We start from the raw sequence: 22388 nt of genomic DNA on the forward strand, positions 1-22388 counted from the left end.
TTCTTTGCTGTGGGATATTAGCCCATTGGTCTGATAAGGTGACCATTTCTTGAAGTGCTGCCTGATTCATCCCATAGAATCTCAATAGAATTCAGGTCTGGCCTTCTAGCAGGCAATTTTATAAAACGTACGAAATTCAACATATTAACAATATACATATGTGCTGTCATTGATCGTCGGTAAAGAAAAACATGAGGAGCTTTACGTCTATAAATGAATTCCACCCCACACAAGGTCGGGTACACCTATGAAGCATGAGAAAGTATTTTATGTATTTTTGAGAAGTACTCGATAGAAATATTCCCTCTGTTGTATTGAGAACTTTGAAAGCGTTTGTTTGCATAAAATGAACATAATCATTAGTAACAGACAGAACAGAAAATGCTGATGTGACTAGGTAGAATCTCATTCAGACTGTTGAGTTCTGTCTCATACTGAACCTAGTCAAAAAGCATACGTTTTTTACGTGTCTGGTAGTGTCTTTAAAATTTCATAGTTCTGTTTGGTCAGCGACTGAATTAAAACTATGTTTATTCTGTAAGATTATACTACGTTTTGACCTTTGCTTCGGTTGTTTGCGAAGCTATTTTTGATTCTATGACGTCGTTATGCTATCAGATATTGAGAATGAGTGTCCGATCGGACATGGCCTATCCAACGCTTTCAACTATCGATCGGACAAGGCCAGAATAGCCTTAAGAAAAACGCCGGTTTTATTTATTAGAGAATAAAGATAGTTTTGATTCAGTCCCAATCCCGCTATCCGAATAGAGTTCCTAATACGCATTCGTTTGTTACTTGACTGAGCGTTCCATGGAACAACCCATTATGACACCCTGTATAAAAACGGAACAATTATCCTGAAAAGCAGATTGTCGACAGGAAACCTTAATCTTATTAGCATTAATAGCACATTTGTCTCCCTCACCGAATTGTCGCACCGCATCCTGTTTGGACGTAATTCGATCTCTTAAAATCTCAAAATCCGAAAGTTCCGGAATATTAGTTCATCTATGATTTCAAAAACAATTTCAATTGAACATAGCAAAAATTTGGAAGTGTCTGTCTTTCTATTGAAAACATAACAAAAATTAAATGGGGAAAAACTCATTTTAGATTTGAAAAATCAAGTCCCCATAGAAATATCACCACTCTATATTTCTTTCCGTCTGCAGACGAACATATGTCTTACAATCTTCCTCACCTTTACTTGTATATTTGATCATAACAAATAAAACAACCATAATTATAAGTCAACATCGAGTTGCCAGGATCAATTCCAAGAGGTTTCTTGGAGGATTATTTTCCTATAGAAAACTCATCGAAAGAAGAAAATCGCGGAAACTCCTTGCGGTTGTGAAAAGTGAGCAGTTAAAAAACTACACTTATCGGGATTATTCAAATTGCTGAACGCTGGATCATTATCAGTTAGTAAAGCTCCGCTAAATTTTTTCAAAGAATTTACATAACTATTTATGTTTGGGTAGTCTTAGAGCTTCTACAATTTTTCTGTTTTTTTCGACTTTATCCGGGAATCTAGAAAAATGTTATTTCTGGGACCACATTGACTTTTAGTTCCCGAATTATATTCGCGAAATCAAGTGACTTGTAATTTGGATTTCCAGGCAATTTTCATTAACAGAATTTATCCATTAATTACAAAAATATGTTTTATATGAGGTATCACTCGCATCTTTCTCAATTATTTAATTTAATGGAAACGTAATTTGTGTTGGAAAAAACGCCACAAATTTTCAATGTTAATTTTCATTGCAAATATATCTGATACTTGATTTTCACTTTGAAGCCCAGTCTAAAGCAACTCACATGGATAAAAATAATTGCACCTTCGACTGAAACTCCCACTCATTTCGTCAGAACTCATATTAATGTGGCGATTTGAATAAATTTGTAACGACTGCCAAGACGATGCCGTTAATTCGATTTCTGCGTCTTAGCGAAACTTGAACTTCAAAACCAAATACCAGAATATTTTACCGACTTGAGGACTGAGAAGTTAATTATTCAGATATGTAAAATAAAAACTAACTCGGTTAGTAAAATCGAATAAGAGACTGTCTCGGGACTAACTGGATTTACATTTCATTACACAGGCAAAATTTTCCTAAGTAAAATAATTAGCTTAACAAGTGAGAAAAATGAGGCCCAAATTTTGGATTTAATTATTATTGGCACACACGTGCTAATAGGAAGTTAGGTGTTTTACTTGACTGGATAGAATTGGGGGTTGGTAAAAAGTAAGATATTATGTATCCAGAAAAACTTTGAGCTTTACTAAAGAAATATTACTGCAAATAGCGAAAACTCAGATGATTTAAAATATCATACAACAGTGCACTTTCTACTACTTGTCGGTTTTCCAAATTAATTGCTTCTCCAACTTTGAACGGATTTACAACTTTTTTAGGGTGATTTAAAAGTTTCTCTTATGGCACCTAAAGAACTTCATTCTCTGTCATGTTACTATAAAAACTATTCTAAATGGATGTCGGCAACATTAAAACTTCTGACATAGATAACAGCGTGTTCTTCCTGGTTCTGTTTAGAGAAAACCATTTTCTGAACGTCAAAGGCATTTTTAGGTACGTCTTGTTACGTACGATGTACGTTAAAATCTTGGTTGAATGATATTCCTTGTCCATTTAAGAAAAAATCAACTTTCTTCACGTTGTCGCTTGTAGTCGACAGAGAGAAAAACATTGAAAGTGTTGATTAACATGAGAAAATTAGTCTCAAAGACAAATTTGCAAGATTGCAAAGTATTATTGAAGATGAAGCAAATTTTAGTGTAAAGAGTTTCCTCTCTCTAACAATGCATTACCTTGTCTGTTTAACTCTGAACTTATGACTCTAGTGCAATCCCGTTTTTTTGCCATAAATTAGTAAATTTTTTAAGGTTTTGTTACCCAAAAAAGGTTTTGTTACGACAGTTTTCTTGAGGTGGAAAATAAGGCGTAAGGTACATTTTTGTTTTACTGATAGAGGAGGTACTTGCGACGCATTTTGCCTGCAATTAGATTGGTAGATTTTCACTCGCTATAAAAAATCGATGAATACTAGACTTTAATCAAACGTGAAAATTAAAAGAGAATTATATCAATTGTTCAAAATTAAAATCACTCAAAAACCATGCGCTCTTTTATAAAACTAGATAAATAAAGACTTGGGCTATGAAATGCTTTTCTGTCAGTCATAGTCTTTAAAAATTCCTGAAAATGACACAACATTCTTGCCAACCAAGAAATGGGAGTCATTTTATGCATTTTTGCACCGAAAATTTTGATGAATTTTCTCAACTGGATATAGTATGACATATATTTATAAATTTGTATAATCGTCTAAGAGTAATAACAGCGCCTCAAGAATGAACTCTTGAGCAGGCAGGAAAAGTTACAGTTACCGAAAGTTCAGATAGCAGGACTCGACTTTTCAGGACCACAGCAGTCATACTACGGGCTACAGTTTCAAAAATTTAAAAAAACGTGAAACTACGTCTATTTCATTTTTTTCGTGTGCAGAATTTGATGTCACTAAATGGTATTACTTATATATTTTCTTATTTTCTACAAGGCATCGATCGAATTTTTTAAGAACAATTTTGTTTACAGATGAGGAGATGAGGATATTCCCTGGGGAACTTTTACTCGCTGGGGAGCTTCTAACTGCTAAAATCATCATCTGTAGGAATCTTTGAATTCCCATCCTGTAAAATCAATACACTTAATATGAATTTAAAATGTTTAGTTCTGTGTTATTAGCACTAATTTGAGGATTTAAAAAGAGATTGATTAACATTTTCGGAAATATTTTTGAAGATAGAGCGTCGCCACATTTTCCTCGGCTAATGGTTACGTACGTAGAAGCAATTTTTCTAAATAGTCGGATTAGCCGTGGTCGCAATATTGCATGGCCACACAGACATGCAGACTTCAATCTCCTGGATTTTTCAATTTAGTGTTACATTGAGTGTCAATTGTCAAGAAAACTATTGAATAACTTGTAATATTGTTAGTTTTACCTGTTTCATGAAGTAGAAATACTTAATTTATGTCGAAAGTATTGCTCTTTTAGGTATGGAACTAAATTTGGTGTTAAACGTATACAGTCAAAAATATTGATCTAAATATCGGCAAAACTGGTCGCAAGTATTGCCATTTACGAGCAAAGCGAAAATCGTATCATGTATCTGATTAGTGACCTAAAAAATCAAACCTTTCAATTTTCTTTTGTTCCAACGAAGACGTTTTTAGAATAATGGCAAAACTAATTAAAATTACGACTGACATTCTGTTTTTCTGAAAATAACAACTTTCCGATAAGGCAAGCTTGCACCAACGACCATCATTTAACATGTATAAATAAACCATTTTCCCATCATTTAAAGTAGTATATCCAGATTCTGCATTTCCCATTGTTAGGGAATAACCTTGTTGGTTATTTAGTCTCGATATATTTTTGGACTTTACAATTAACGACTTTTTGGAGATGTACTCAGTCTGCTCCATTCTACGCTCAAGCCGATGTGGTGTCTTTTAGTTTGATCTTCATTATCTTCAGGTGCTGAGTGGCAAGCTACAAATTAGTCAAAACGTAATTTTCTTCGACACAAAACTGTGAAATTAATTAAGTTTTGCCGGATAGATAGAAGCAGCAAGCTTGTATTACAATTAGTTAAATACAAAAATATAACGGTGTAATGAAATTAGAACATGTGGCATTCGAGTGGTCAGCATTCCACTTCCATCCGCGCAGCTAAATAAACGACAAAGTTAAGTTGCAAACACTGCTAACAAAATCGGAAGTTWTTAMAACAAATTTACTGAKCAAACTTACACTATATTGTATACTCACAGCTAGTGCATCTCTCTWTGRCTTTTAGTTATATTTATAYTTATGACAAAGTTAAATGCTAAATAAAATGATTCCATATAGTCGACCAAYGACATAAGCAAACGGTTTAGTTGGCTAGTTTTTGYTATTGTTTCACACGTGCATGTAATCAGACTTTCTAGCATTTTCTAATAGGCCAAGCCAACSAAAGAAAGTTAGCCAAACAAAAGTGAACAGTAAAAGGAAAATGAAATACCAAATGTGACGGGGAACATTTGGTATTGTTTCGTTCGTTTAAAGCTACTCTTTGCTGTATTTTCCGCGGTCCTAATAATGGTCTCTTTGCAAAGCAAAAGCACTTTCAGATCGTATGAAAACTGTACAGGTACAGGAAAACGCATGAGCTCTTCAAGCAAAGTTTCTTTCTTACTCGTCCATCTAGGTCGCAATGACAAAACACAATTGTTTAGTGCTTTATCGTTGTTTACTGCGTTTAATTTTACATTCTTTAGAGAATGTAAAATTAAGTTAAACTGCTTAGGCACGGTATTTTATTTTTTACGATCGCATGTGAAATAATGTCAATTACGACAGAAACAACACAAGTTGTTAAATAAAATTACCATTAATTAGGTTCAGGAGCTTTAATATAATTTTTTACTCGTCATAATAGCATACCTCGCCCAAACCGTAATTACTAACAGGTGCGTAAAGCGTGTCTCATGTCAGGGAAGGTCTTTGCCTCTGACACACCCTATCTAATTAAAAATATACATTAAGTTCGGTCTAGAGCGGTATTCTGAGGGCAGAAAATGTCACTGACCAAAGCCGAACCCAATGCAAATGCTGGCGGATTTCATGCGAACAAATTTTTATATTAATTTACTTTCTATGGGTGCGTTTCGAATTTGCTAATGGGATTCTAAAACCCAATTGAATTTATTAAAGAAAAACATCGGAAAATATATTCCGGTTTTATATATGAGAATTCTAAATGTTACTGAAAATTTCGTTGCTATGCTAGGATACATTTTTATATATTGCTCGTACTTTCCAAAAAGTCCTCATACAAAACCTATTTTGTGTATGAAAATTATTCTAGAAAAGGAAAATTATACTCGTTTATAAAGTTAAGCTGCAGATGTCAGCACATTCTATCCAAATCTATATTAACCAAGTATTGAAAACATTTATCGTTTAATTTCAAGGGCAGTACTGACCACGTTTCGCATCTGTCCTCTGATAAATAAGTTGTTGCAAGTCTGATTTTTTCTACCTGTATCTAAAAACAAAACACATCTGGCTACCGAAATACGGCACGAATAAATTTTCGACTATGCCACGAGCTTGAACTTTTAAAATACTCTTGACTGTTAAAGTAGTTAATTGACACTTTTTAAGATGGATGTTTTCTGTTGTGCTAATATTGTCGTCGACTTCTATAAGAAACTGTCTGGCTAAGTGTCAATTATCGTGACTTCTTAAAAAATAAGTAGCTTTCGAAAGTCTTAGTCAACGTACATTTTACCTGCAATACACTATAAATACCTTAGCGTTTGTATCTATTTTCAACGTAAATAAATCATTGACGATTTTACTACTTTCTAGGGATTTAAAGAGACTTTTTAACGCACGACAGTAATGCAGGTCGACATAAAGTGCTCTTTAAATACCTTAAATACTGCTTTTATTTTTGGAACATTGAAACTTTTAAACGCCATTTTTTAAATGTTAGAAAATATCGGCATCCTGTTTACTCAAACTCGTAACTTTATATCGTGTATAAAGTAGAAAGTTAGATGGGGATTTGCTGGTTTAATGTGCATATAGGGATTTATGGCATATTTTACAAATTGAGAATGCCACTGCATTTGTAGTTTTAGCACAGCCACCTGCTTCTGTACGCAAATTAAGGAATTTAGGTAACGTTCTAATAAAATAGGGAAATAAATCCCGAATTAATGAAAACTTCCACATGATGTTAATACTTTTCTGAATATTCGTAAATAGAAAAAGTTTATAACGTATTTGCAATGTTTTTCCTTAAGTGAGTTATTGACGTGTTTTGCTATTGGAGACTAGATCCTGATAATACGATTTCATATATTGGACTTGGTTGGACTAGAAGAGGCATCTAATCTTGTTAACGTTAGAACAGGTTTAAGGCTGTGACGACGCCGGTGTGAAATACAGACATAATCCCTCTGATTTCAAATTATTCAAGCCATTCAATACGTTTGAAAAGTTAATGGAAACATTTTCTGAAGCCGCAAATCAGAATCATGCCAACTATAATAATTAATTAGTAAATCTATCAGTGTCACCTGAAGGCGGCAAGCATGCTTTGACTCTGATAAAGGGGACGGTTTGATAATATTTATCGTTTGCGTTATATAGAGTGTCTCACCAGCAACGCTGTAACTCATATCAATAACGTAAGCAAATATATTTTTTTTCTAATGGTAGAGGTCTTGGACATTTTTAAGCCAAAGTACCCAAAACAGCATGCTCATTCTTGTTGAATTAAACATGCTATCGAACGAAACATGTTTGTTGCCTGAAGAATGGCGAAAACCAAAATGTAACTAACTATAAAAAAGTTCTTATCTAAAATCGCTACTAATCAGTTAATATACAGGGTGATTCGTCCGGGGGTCTTCACGGAAAACTATAAGAGATAAGTTAACAAAAGTAGGGTTACCCAAACTCGCAGTTTGGCAGGAAGGCCATTCCAAGCAGGCTAAAGAAATTAGGGGTTTGCATCTAAAGTAAGAAAGTTAGCTTATAGTTTTCGTACACCCTGTATAGATATAGGGATAAATTTATTTTAAATAGTTTCGGCAACACGTTATGTCCGGAAAGAAAATTGTCAGTTTCTGAAATAACCGCAAGTTGGAAAACGTCTAATGCACTGACTACGTAAATCACCCTGTATACTACAAAATATATTTAGCTGTAGCTTTCAAATTTTCGTCAAACAATTGTAGAATAGTACTTTTCTGAAATAAAAATTTTTCATAATTTACAAGCAAAGTACACCGATAGGGTACCAATCAAACATGGGACCATTTAAAAATTATACTTAATTGAATAGTTAAAATTCGATTTTCGCCTATTAATATCTTTTGGAAGTTGTCCAAAAAAATGTTTTTATAAGTTTCTGGTGCTCTTCTACTGAGCCCTTAAAATCACTGAGATCAATTTTAAATCACCCTGCGTAAAGCTAAAAAAAGTTCTTGTGGAATGAATGATACGCGTTAAACATTCATTTTTAGGGACGTTTGCCGAAAATATGGCTCATTTACTGCTTGTCCTAATTGGATGTACATTACAAATTGGAAATGTATATCATTTGTTTCAAACCAGTCATCAAAACAAAGCATTGTAACACAATTATCCGCATGGTTTGCCGTAAGTACGTGTGCAATATGTTTTGTCTTTGTGCTGAAGATTTAAATACCTTGCCACATCCGAGATGTTAAAAATTCCGAAAATATTTATGTTACCGAATGGGCTGCCAGCTGCTTGCATTTAGTCTGGAGCAGGTGGTCCCGTATGTTACTAACGCCAATTTACATCCGAAACGAAGATAACAAACAAAGCTGAATTCGAAGCGTCAATGAACACGTAAATTTATCAACACTGCTGTTGGATTTAAAAAAATACGACTTATTTGGCTTCTCCAGTTTTACGATTAAACTGTTGTTTGAATATAGAAATGAAATATGCTGCTATTAAAATGTCACAATTATTATCCAGATTTTGTATTCAAAATCAAGGTATCAATTGAATAGACCGTACTCCATATGTCCAAGGTAAAAAAGTAAATGTGTATTTTTAGACCTATCTGGTGCGACATTGTAAATCGCAATATGCTGCTGCAGATGATTGATTCAAGTAAACCAAAGCTTCAGTGGTGGAATAAACCTCAAATTTTTTTCCCGCAAGGCACAGTCTTTACAATTCATCACGTAATCAAGGCAATTACAATGAACATACCTTTAAGCTAATAATGAGTTATTCAAAAATAAGCTTTATTCTTAGGCAAAGTAGGATAAAAATGAAATGACTGTAACAAGTAAGACTGTAAATAGAAAGGGAGATTTACCCTCCTTTATACAATTTCCTTTCCAGCGACATCCGCGATCTAATGGGTATCAAATAAGCAACTGATTTTTTGAAAGATGTTTAACATCGATTTCAGAAATAGGTGGAGAAGGGGGTTTCTGTTGCAAAATGGGACCTCTAGTAATAAAAAGAACTGTTGCAGAAACTATTTGCTCTAAATTTACTTAAGTTAATTACAAGCAAGGACCAGGTGAAAAATGTTGCTGACAAAAGAAAAATTAAAATTTTAACACGAAAACACTGGAACTTGCAATATGGGAATGCAGTTTAGGGCTAAAAAACGTTTTTTTTTAATACATAAAGAGATGTTAAAGTGTGTCTTTTTTGGTGTTGAATAAGCTTGACTTTTTCGTAGCCCCTAATACCTCCAAATAGTTTTCGAGTTACATAACTTCTTTTTATACACCATTTTCTTCCATAAACATTGTCTTGATACTTTTTTTCCGATTTTGAAGGTCTATAAGCGGTCATAAGTGTGGATTTCAAACGGATCTCTACTCATAGTTGTATTCCAGCGTTAATATGTCTAATCAAAGATTTTATTTTATTTATTTAACCTTTTCAAGATGGTTTGCGTTACTTACTGTAATTTAGTTCTTTGAAAAGTAATAATCTTAAATTAAGGCAACTCATATTATGTAAATATAGGCCACTATTACGAGAAATAATGACGAAACCTGAAAATATTGAAAGAATCATGATTCAGAAGGACTTTTCAGTTTTTCGCAATTTTAAGCGGATTAACGATAAATAAACCACCAACTCACTTAAAGAATTTTAAAGTAAGGACCACATACACACGAACGAAGTACAAAAAAGGTCAAGACATCGTTCGTGGAAGATATAGATAGTTATTTCGAAAAATGAACATTACTCGAAAGCTAGTGGCCTATTGAACTGCGAAAAAAGCATAGTTAATAAACACCAAAAAAGACATAGGTACAAATTTTCATGTAAATTCAATCATTTATGCGCGGAAAAAAAAATACTAAAATATCGGCTTTTCGCCATTTGGTCGGGTAATTTAAGGTTGTCAAAAACTGTTCAAAAATATATAAGCTTTTAATTTTTTTATTATCTACAAGTCTATGTCGCAAAACGCAGAAAACCCTTTGCAACCCTTAAACTGCATCCCTATTTCACCATTTCCCGTGTTTCAATTTTATGTTTTCTTAAAGTTGGAACCTGAACATTTTCCACCAGGTACCTGTAGAAGTAATTTTAATCAGTATTTCTTAGTAAATTAAATTAAAAAGTATAACTCTTCAAAGCCCTTTATATAAATAAATCTCGGCTGATTGAAACGTAGGCTGACATCGCTCGAGTTTCACGAGCTCACAGCTTTCGGCTGAGCTTACCAAAATGGGAATTAAGATTAGTTAGCGATTTTCAATCGTTTTAGATGTTTTGAGTGCCTTTACTGATGAGATTATGAAAATTTCAAACTTTTGTTCTAAAATTGTACATGCAGACTGTGCGTTTGCTTAATTTTCAAAAAGCTAATAATTTTAGTAATTGGGGCACTTTCAAGTAAGAGTATTCTAGGGATGCTGTGCCACATAATGTACGGTAAGTAGTGTTGCTCTACATGTTGATTCAAAAAAAAACAAATAAATATTACAATCATCTATTTTCTTTTCTATTTTCAGTACTATCTGCGGCATGCATCTCAGTTTAGTCGTTAGAAGTAGGTAATTCTTTATTGTGTTGCACTACATTATGTGGCAACCCAGTGCTAACCTGAACGATAAATCGAACCCAGGAATTGCATGTATAATATAAATAAAATAAAGTATTTTCAAAATTTGCCACGTACCAAATACTTAAAATAAGTGATTGATATACAACTTATGGCATAGCGTTAACATATTTGGTGGTCAACTGCTCCGCATTGAAAATAGAATAATTAAATTTGCCGTCAGTAATTGGAACAATTTATAACGAAACATAAATAATGCATTCATTATGCATGCGGTCCAGAGTAGTTCGATTAAACTTTTAGTTTCTGATGTTAAAACAAAACTCAATGTTGAATTAGCGTGCAGTTCTATGTTAATAACATTTGTTGCATAATCTAGGCTATATTAACATAGTCTAATATTGAAACGTTTAATGTTGTGAGAGGAAATATATACGGCGGAGGAAATTAAACATGTCACAAACATTAATATTCCAAAAAAATAGGAAGCAATTATAACTTTAGTGCACCTCCAGAATCAATGGTGAAATTATTACTTTTGGTTCAAATTGATCTTTATGTGTTTACTTGTGTACAATCTGAGGTTCGACGTTAGAATAAAGTTCTATTTTATGTGATGCCTTAGATCAAGGAGCATTCTTTTCGAGGAAATATATTGAGAGGACTGTTCTGCACTAGTGTGATTATGTTTATATTTAACTATACTTTATATGTATCCAAGGAGTTCGAAAAAATATACAAAAATCCTGGACGTAAAGAGAGCAATTCAAAATAATTACACAAGTTTTTGTAAACTTCCAAAATCCGCCATGAAAGTTTTTCACACACAATTCTTGAACCATGGAGTATTCACTTCACATACTCATAGCTGCAGAAATGGACTAATTGCATTTTCGTTTGTATAACATTTTTCGAATGCTTTTGCGTACTAGCTACGAATCAAGTGCTCTTCCTAAATGCTTTTAATCCTAATCAGTATTAGAAGCTGGTCTCGTCCTGTTCAGATAGGATTGTTTTAAAACTGGCCGCATTGCATTACTAAATTACATTTGGAAAGTCAGGTTGGAAAGTAATTATGTTCTATTCTACTAAAATAATAATTTTATAAAATCAAACTAAGCACTACCATTCTGGTTGGTAACTTGGTCATTTTTAAAGCGTCATTTTGGGTGTATGTGACATTGAATATTCCTTGAAAAGTTTCAGTTTTTGATATAACTGTTACAAAAAAATAAAATGATGGCACACATGTTTAAAAATTATGATATAATGTATTCCAATGTTTCCAACTTATCTCGTATTTGACTATCCTTGCACAGAAATATGAAATAGCGTTTAGAAAAACCGAAGAAGATGATAGGATTTTTAAAATTATCGTATTTTGTAATGCAATAATTTGACTACATTTTTGATTACAATGACAAAACCGACATACGTAAATTAAAAAATGAAGCATTTTAAAGAAGACAGGAGAAGATAAAAATGAGATGATGCATGTGTTAATAATTCCACTAAATCGATAAATAGATGACTAAGAAATTACCAACGATTTAGCAAGAATTATTAATTTCTCAAGATTCGGCCAACTGATTTAAAGTAATATGGAATGAGGACGAAATATAAGTAAGACCTTAAAATAATTTCGACAGCCGGCAAATTCATGATGAAATAGGGTATTTCACATTTTTTGCTATAAAGTCACTCATATCTTTATAGCAAGTGAATTGTCTTTTGCGCAAACAGCGTTAGTTATGTATTTTAATCTGCTGAACTTAAATCTAAGCAAAAAAGCAAAAAAATATAATTCTTTTCCGAAACAATTGTTCGTAAAAACTATTAAACTTAAACATTGCAAATATCAGTTTTTATAAGTAATTCTTTATCTGCGATAGACCTTACCCAAGAATCGTATAGACTAACGCAATTTATAGAGTGAACATTAGTTTTGTAAAATTATGGAAATCAGAGTTTTTCCATACTTTTCCGATCTTTTATCGGAAGAAAACATAGTATTTAATAGTTTTAATGAGAAATTGTTTAACTACAATAAGATTTTCTAAAGGAATATTTAGCAGAATTCAAATTTGAGAGTGAATATTAGTTCTGAATAGAAAACTGAGAGGGTTTTCCGCAATTATATGGAAAAATAATTTGATATTTATTAGTTTTATTTATAAATACTTGATTAGAAATATAAACATGTATTAATACTGAAGAGTTTAAAAACAAAATAAAATCATTGTTATTTTACCACCAAAAGTCATGTTTTGACCACCAAAAATCACAATCCGATGACTTTTTTGATTATATTTGCGTTGAGCAGATTAACATACATAACCAAAATTGTTTCCGCATACAAAGTTTATCTAGCTGTAAAGCTATGACTGACTTCATGGCAAAAAGTGAAAAATATACTATTTCCTCATGAATTTGCCGTCGTGGAAATAATTTTTAGGTCTTATTTATATTTTTCTCTTACTCCACATTACGTCAAGTATACTCGCTCCATATTTCATCCAAATCAATCAAAATCTTGCGGTATAAATTCAGGTCATATTTCAATTATAAGTATTTTGGTAGAATGTTGCTTACTCTCAAAATAAAAGCTTTAGATCAATTTAAGCATTATTTGAATAGCGCCCTTCATCTTTCTTACTGATTTAGCGGTAAATTTTTGATTTTTCGATGCCAAGCATCTAGGGACATGTTTCGATACTTTAAATTGATTTGTACTTAAACACACGATTTACCACCAGCGGTAAAGAAAATTTAATAATAGGAAAGATATTCTCTATTAAAACTTATACAAATCTTTTACAAATTGTATTTTTCAAATCAAATAATAGTCATTTTAATTAAACTATTTTAGTGAGAGTTGGGATGATTAAACTTTTACCATATTCACAGCACTTATCTCCAATCCAATGCCTTTATCAGGTCCAACACAATAAACACTTGTAAATCCCGAAAGCATTGGCGAACGATGAACGTTCCAGAGAAGCAATGCGGGAACTCTGTTTATTCCATTTCTGTTTTGTGCTCTTGAGCCAACAAAACTCTATTTGAGTCGCACTGCAATTATGATGCGATTTGTCCTCAAATATTGATTTCGTATAAATCTAAATACATACAGACAGCTGACAATAACTAAAACTTTCTGCGTGATCCTCTTCGCTACGAGTTGGAGTAATTTATTTAGCTGAAAACGCAGTATTGGTGCAAAATTAATGATTCTTTTTACTCAGTTAGATGATTATTTGTGACCAAATACTTTGCATATAGCAGTTAAATAGTTTTTAGGTGTTGAAACTGTTTTTAAATTATTTTATTCCAACTGATTTGGGAAATTTTTCCAGCCACTAATGAAATGTTATTTCTCAACTCATGTTTCCTGTTATTAATTGTCTTTGGTGCCTTTGCTGGAAAATATTAAACTGCAACATTTACAGAAATCCTCAGCCATTCAATAGGTTCGTTTTAATCAGTGTAGGAGTGATGAAAAGGATCTCATACCAAATTATTTGCAGGGCAACTTCCCCATGTTTGAAATGTATGATTTTATAAATAGAAAATTTGGACAGTTCCAATTTTAGTTAATCGCTGCAAGTTAATTGAATTTAGGAGAATTAGAATTAGATTATGTTTTAAACACAGTTAAAGACTGATTAATTTGGCATATCTAAGTTAGGCGGCTATTGATTGACGACTGCCAAAAAGTTTTACTGGATGACTAAAAAACGCAACGGGAGCTGACTCATCCACAATATATCTTTTGGACTTTTTTAACATAAAGCTTGTTGCTTGCTCGGTCTACGTCTTTAAATTTCAGTATGTCTATTTTGTATATCCTCATTCCAGCTTTGATTCACTGTGCGTGATACATCACGAAAGAGATATGACTGATTCTGACAATGGCGAGAGCAGAAAGCTCGAAAGTGGAACATACAAAAATGTAAAATTACATCCGAAATGCGACTTTAATTTATATGCTCTATAGATTATTTAGTTCATATCGCTTGATGAGACAGTTATTCAAAATTGGAGTCATTCATTAGTGAGTACAAATAAAATGCTTTATACAAATTTTCAGGTCAACTATCCGGATTATTCTGTATTCGGTTGTTCAAGTAGCAAAGTTTTTGCAGGCGCAATATTTTCAATTGGCTCAAAGGCCGTTTGGCAAATTGCTTGTTTAGCTACGTACAAAAAATATAATATTGCTAAATCTGCTTAAACTCAGTCAACTTTTCTTTTATGGAAAATCACAGCCGAAATCTTGCATATCGGCATTAATTGGTTTCCCAACACGTGAACCGTCCCAAATATTTATAGTAACATTTTAAGTTGCGCTTTTCAAAACTTTAATTGTTTAGCAATGTCGAACATGTATAAAGTTTATCGTCCTTGGAGAGACTCTACAAGAATCAAATATTTTACATAACAATGCACAGAACCTAGCGTGTGCTGCTTATTGCAAGAAAATTGACTTTTTTGAAAAGCTAAAATAATGAAAGTTGAACGGTTAATTGCTGAATTGGTACTGAAAGGAATATTCACTAGCAACGATTAAGCCCATGTGACAAGCCTTAACCCAAGACATGAAACCGCATTAACAGGTTTTGTGCAGATTTTTCTTGGTCACTGTACAACACAACTGTAGAATATCATTCAACATTTCTTCCGCCTATCGTCAGATTTTTAAAGAGGAGAATTATATTTAAAGGTTTGTAATTTGAGTTTAAATTAACTGAAATCAATCCACGTTCAAATAGTGAACTTAACGGTTTCCAATAATTAAACAAATACGACCTTATAATGCAAAATTAAAAACGTTTTAAAGTTTGACCTCGTTTCACTGACTGTGATACATATACGACAGACCACAAATCACTGAAAAAACAAGATTTTAAATTGTAATAAACATTGTAAGTCAGTAGAGGTAGAAGAGCCACTAACATATGCATCCAACAACCATATTTTATGAACAGCTATTTAATTTACATATATTTAGGTGAATGAATAAGAAATAGCGCCATGCTCTTACAAAAATGTGTCCAACTGTATGTTTTTGCAGTTCTGCAGCAGCTATTTTTTGTGAGTTTCCAAAGTATGTTTCACGTTTCTGGCAGATCGATTTTTGAATTGTTCAGATTAGATTAGTTTATATTTTGTGCAGCAGGAGCAAGAATCTGGTGGCGCTATTTCTGTATTATTTTACCGTATATAAAAATTTGTAAAGCATTTTGATATTCTGAACATAATTAATTTTCAAAGCTTTCAGTTAGTACTAATTTCGAACATGGACACTAGATATTCCAACTTAATCCAAATTATTTACGAAAACACCTCACTCCAAGTTTAAATCAATCAAGGGATTAACACTGTCAAGGTTCCGACTTCCCAAAACTCTTCACTAGGGTTTTAGAAGACGCTTTCCAAAACGTTAATTGGGAAAATAGAAGTATTCAGATCGAAAGTTGCTATCTAAATCACCTGAGATTCGTAGACGATATTGTACTCAGTACAAGTATTACTAAACTGGAGGATATGCTACCTGAATGGAATGACTCTACCAATCACGTAAGTCTTGAAATAAAATGAAAGAAGACGAAGGAATTGAGCCAACAAAATCCACAAATTTTATTAAACAGCATAGATATAGAGAATGTCGTACATTATACATGCCTTGGACACACAACAAAGCTTGGTAATGACAATAAATCGGCGAAAAAAACACATACAAGTTAAAGAACAGATAGAAAAATCGAAAGAAGAAGGAGAGGATCCGAAACGAATACAGGCGAAGACAAATAAAAATCACAGGTATTATCGAGCAGTGGCAAAATTCAAGTAGCAGTGGATGGGGCATGTGACAAGAGAAACATCTGACCGATGGACATACAAGATTGATGACCTTTCAAAGAAGTGTCGGTAGACCACACAATGGATTTAAATTTAAATCATTCACATTTAAAATATAAATAAATTCAGGATGTAAATGGTCCCATTTATTTGTTTCAGTATTTTTGACAAGAAATGAGTTCCGCATTTCACTCATGAATAATTTTTTAAGCAAAATCGTAGTCATCTGCATAGAAATGAATTTAAAATAATAAAAATATTTATCTTTGCTGAAAGTATTTTCAAAGACATGATCAGTTTTCGGGGTTCTGAGAACAGAAAGACTTATTGCTAATGCATTTTCTAGTGCATTGCAAGCACACTTAAATTATTGTTCACTCCAACAAACGGTTTAGAAATACTAGGAAACATCGTGAATAAATAACTGAATATAAACTGCATAAGTGCACAGGTAAATTTGAACTAGAATTTGTGAAACTCATAAACGAGGAAGAAAAAATCGTCTGTTTGTTAACATTGCTATCTGTATTATACGGTAACAGTTACTGAATGTGTCTTCCAAATGTTCTATATACATTATCGCAGGAATAGTGTAAAATCAAGGCAAATGTTATCTTTTTTTTAAAACTTTGTAAACCGACCGATTCTCATTTTTGAGGCGAATATTATCCACCTAACCATGTACTCGATATAAATTCGATTATATAGACACATAACTGAAGACGATTACTATTTTTATTTTTATTACGACGATTAAGAGATTACTATTTTGCATGGTTAAATTTCGGACAATTTCAATTAAATGAATCAATAAAAACACACTCGGTACGGCCACAACTTCTCTAAATGCGTTTTAATTATAAAAATAATGAATTTTCTGTTTCAATCCGCTTAGGATTGTTTGTAGTTCATTCTTGTACAACGTTGAATAAAATTTCCATATATCTACTGAAATATAATTAAATTACTGCTGGCGCTTTTCACGGAAAGACCTAGGTTTTCCGAGATGGAAAAATAAATTGGCTGATATAGTTCCGTACATTGTTGGCAGAGAAAAAACACGAGCCATAAAGTATATGATTTAAATTAAACCACATTTTAATTATTAGGTTTAGTAGTTTTGAGTATGATTTAGCAAAAGTTTATTAGCAGATTCCTGGTTAACATGGTTAACACCTTGAAATTAGCAGTGAACTGAAGCAAACTAAAATAAAACACTGCATCTTGAAAATATTTAATGCTGCTATTTCATGATTTGCATTAATGTTGTTATCACATCGAAATAAGGCATGAGAAAAGGAAATTTATGTATCCAATTTAAGATGAAGAGTCACATCAGAAGTGCTAATGTTTAGGTTTTTGGTTTTGGGTCCAATAGATGTTGATTGACTTTCTGGGCTTATACGCATTGTGTCTAGTGCCCTCGGTAGATTTTAAAGAGTTTCTATTTTAAAAGCGTCGCGATTAACTGTTTTTTATTGTGATGGTGGTGGCGATTTATTTTGATCGTTTGAATATGCTACACACAGTTTCAAGCTTTATACAAAACAATAGAACGCATTCTTTGCAGAATAATCTAAGGTCACTCAAGAATTGCGAAAGGGCGACTGTGACGCCTAAGGGGTTGATGACAGACACTGAAATTTTATGTAAAAATTCCTAGCTTTTGCTGCAATTGATTCAAAAGCGCTGTATACTTTAAAGTTAAATATATGATAACTTTGTGCAATAAAGCCTGCAATAGATGTAAAGGCTACTTGTAACTTCAGGATTAATCACAAGAGTATATTTTACAATTGCAAATTAGTTAACCGTGTATTTCTTTAAAAACCATTCAAGGTTGATAACACAAACTTAAATTATTTAATACGTTAGTTATTTGAAGCTAGAAGCCTACGTTAAACCAACTGATTCAAAAGCTTTTAGTTGTTCGGCGCGCTTAGTTTAATTGCAAGTTTAAACGTTTACGCTAACAAGCATTTGGCATGCTCAAATTAATTAACAATTTTTGCTGCGCAAACTTTCAGCAGTAGGGTTTCGAAACTATTTTCATAACTGAATGTAATACATTTTTTGAATTGTTCACAACCCGTTTGTTTCTGAACTATACGAAGGGCAAATTGTATTACTTTAAGTTTATGGTACAGTTTTATCAGAAAGTATGTAGGGAAAGGACTGCGGTAAAACAAAATATATTGCGACAAATTTCAGAGTTTCATCGAGTATATATATGCATCTACAACCACAATTCACAAATCTCACGAAATCTGACCGTCTATCATTTAATAAGATTAGAAGAATATACAGTGTGTCCAAAAAGAAAGTTTACTTCCGTAAAATACCCAGGAACGTGTTTACTTCCTTTTCAGTGCTTTTTTTATATGTTTTCACATACTGATCCCCAAGTAGCAGATTTGAACTTAGAGCCCTCGTTTCTGGTTGGGTTTTTAAATTCTTGCTTAAAAAGCTTAAAACTTTGAGTATTTTCCACATAACAATGTTTGATGGTATTTAGTTTCGTATTTACCTATTTGCGCGAAACAATGGCATTTGGACTAAATGTTTAAATTTCAAAAGGTAAACGGCCACCATACAGATCGAGCTAATGTTTTGGGCATTGTCAGATATTTTTATACAATCCCTTCGATAAAAGAGTACATTCTTGATGTTCCTTACTTATGAATTTAAATTGAACTTTTTTGCAAAATGCAAATGCGTTTACAGTTAATACAAAGAACTAAAGTACTTATGGTGATAATCATCATTTAAAAATAATTACCCGGAAGGACTAAAGCCCCGTGAGTAGTCAGCAAATTTGAAAGAAATTTAGATATGCAGGCTCTGTAGACGATTAAACAAAGAATAAACACCGTGGACGAATATTTTTTTGACGAAATAATAACTTTTCCACCAATCATGAGGAAAATACTAAATAGATGAGTAAACAACACACTCAGTTTCCTACGTGAAAGGTAACGTTTTCAAGAGAGATGGAAAAACCATTAAAATCTTGAATTTTTGGTGCAGCATGAAATGGTGGATCGTGTGTGATACTGTCACGAACAAGACGGATTTCAATTTCAGCATTTACGAACGTAAATCAGTGTTGCTTCTTACTATTAAATTTATTGCATCTGATACGATCAGCTTTTCTAAAATAGGTAAATATTTGCATAGAGTATGTATGTGGACCTAGATAAAAATATTTGCATTTGTATGTAGGTTTCAAAATTTCAACAAGAATTGCAACTTTCTATTTCAGATCTTCGACTTGAGAGTCGTGTCTTAATTTTGGAATACCCTGGTAAATTCAAATCTTCTGTTAAAGAATACGCACTCGAAAATAACGAGTGATTTTCTGAAAGAACATTTCCAGAATGTATATATTTGATCGAAAGTGCTAAGTGATGACACAAGAGGTACATTTATATTAACAGAAAAACGATCTGTTTATACCACAAATATGAAACTTAGTTTCTGCTAAAGGCGGTTCCAACGAAAAACAGCTTTTTTGACGTGGAAGCGATCAAAAATAACCAGTAAAATATAATTGTTACGCAATGAATGCTCCTTAATTAAACTCTGTAAAGACTTTGTCCTAAATACATAACTAAATAAGCATATTGCTAATGCAGTACTTGCTTTTTTCGGTTTCATGAATGTTTTATTATCGCATTTTTTGATTTTGAAAATATTATCAGGGTGCTGCAAGGTGTAAGAAAACTTTTAATGTTCATAGCATTTTATCTCACTCCAATTCCGTTTTTATGAATATCTCTATAGTCCATAACTGCACAAATTTTCATTTTGCCGCAACCATACCGAAGTAAAGCAATACTTTAAAACTTACTTTCAATTTTTGTTTTCCTTTAACGTTGAAAAGATTACTAAATATGGTACAAGTACATGTTTGGTACAAACATATATGTTCTCATGAGACAAACCACTTAAATGCCACTTTAGAGGGGTAATAAGAAAGCATTTGTATGCTTGTGTGTTTTAAAATAATATGTTTTTCCCGTACTCTCCAAATATACCTCCAGAGGAATTACGCCCATGTTTAAATATTCTGAATAAATGCTTAAGTCGAAAATAGAAATGGTCATAAATAGTAAGTGATTTTCAAATAAGTATTCATAAATTTTATTATTATTTACACTCTTGAAAAAAAATCGAATTCGTGAAATATAATTCAATTTAAATCTTGTATAGCTTTTTAGTCATAACTCGGTTTAGATATTTTTTTCGGACTGCTGTAAACATTTTCATCTCAATATTTAACCTCTATGATTTTGATCCAATAGTTTCAATTGGTTTGTCATTATGCTGCGTGAAACCAAGAGTTGTTTTTACTTAACCGTGCGGCTGTTAAGCTGGATGGTTACTTAACATTTATTTTTTTTTATTCATGACAATATATCACCTCTGGAAGCAGTTACAATTATTTAACCAAAATGATGCGATTAATCAATAAATGTTGACGTTTGAACTGATTTAAAAAAAAAATTGACTAGATTCTAGATAGCTTAATGATTAGAATGAAAATGTACTTGCAAATAATTAACAAAATCGCTTCAAAACTAGATTTGTGTCCCTTTTTTCCACAGAACAAATCATATTAAGTGTATGGGTTAAGAGTAGGTTTTAATTAGCAAATAAACTCATCCTTGTATATCTACATACATGTTCCCTTCACAAGCAACTAAAGCTTTATCCATAGATTTAGGTTGGGAACGTACAGGCTGACGTTACCCTGATTTATTGTCGATATTTTTCTCGTCGGAAGCTAAACGTCTCAATCGCCTGTAAACTGCCGCTCAAGAATACACGATTTGGGGAACACTAATGTTTGCTTATTTTGTTACAATCTCAGAAACTTTTGGTCATATTTCTTAGTAATATGATCAATAATATCCTGTACGACTGAAATGTATTTTTAAATTGCAATACCATGTTCAAGTGTTAAAATTTGATCCAAATTGAACAATTCTCCATTCCATATAGAAGATTCCTTGAGCATCTAATGCTGTTTCTTAAGTTCCGCATCTATGTATTTTGGTTAGTGTTCTAGCAGTGCGTTTTGCAGAAGGTATAAATCGGAGTTCAATATTTTTATCGTTTTTAGATGGGACTACAAAAATATAAAACTCTTGATAAATAGTATGATATTAAACCTTTTATGTCAACCGGCAGCTTATCGTTTCAACGAATGGAGAAAAGTTCATCCTTCGAACATGTTTCAAAAGCGCATGCCAAGAAGAGTTTAAAATCACAGTATTCAGTAGCCCAGTGCACAGTGATAAACTGCGAGTTGTATTGTATGGTCGCAATTTATTAATTTCTTACCTCGTACTGCATTCAACAACATACAAAGAATAACAAACACTGTTAAAGACCACATTTTTATCACATCACCAGTCTACCTTAATTATTTCAAATAATTGATATTCGTCTCTTGCAGCAAGTACAACTACATGCCTCGAAGTTGGCAATTTATCTCGACCCGATTAGGACAATTTCGAGCAGTCCCAAATAAATTCAACAAGCCACTTTTCTAAAAGCGTCGCGACGATATGACCGAAGCCACGAGATAGGCGTCCGTGCGCGTCGGGATGCATACAGAAGAGAAATAATCGGAAGACCCTTTAGATCGACGGGATAAATTTGTGGTAGTATAAGAATTGCGCGCGCCCTTTGTATGTTCTTTTTTGATATACGACTTTTCCAACTTTTTTAATTTTAGAGGAAAGTGTCAAGTTCCGACTCCTAATGGTTTTCTTCACGCAAGATTTCGTAATAATATTGAACACAATTTCCAGAAGAGGAAATATATCAGCTCTAACCATTA

At 32.7% G+C, this 22388-nt stretch overlaps 1 protein-coding gene across 1 annotated transcript in view; it reads right to left on the reverse strand.

Moving 5' to 3' along the window:
• LOC109546568 overlaps window positions 1-22150 on the reverse strand; it is a 65005-nt gene extending 42855 nt beyond the window's left edge. The window contains exon 1 of the mRNA XM_048664987.1: window positions 21887-22150. Coding sequence (XP_048520944.1) covers window positions 21887-21941 — 55 coding nt within the window. The 5' untranslated portion in view covers window positions 21942-22150. The remainder of the gene's footprint in view (window positions 1-21886) is intronic.
• Window positions 22151-22388: the final 238 nt, after the last annotated feature.

This window comes from Dendroctonus ponderosae, unplaced genomic scaffold (assembly GCF_020466585.1).
Source record: "Dendroctonus ponderosae isolate FM_Combo_2020 unplaced genomic scaffold, Dpon_F_20191213v2 Dpon_F_20191213_3, whole genome shotgun sequence".
In the NCBI taxonomy this organism is placed as follows: domain Eukaryota; kingdom Metazoa; phylum Arthropoda; class Insecta; order Coleoptera; family Curculionidae; genus Dendroctonus; species Dendroctonus ponderosae.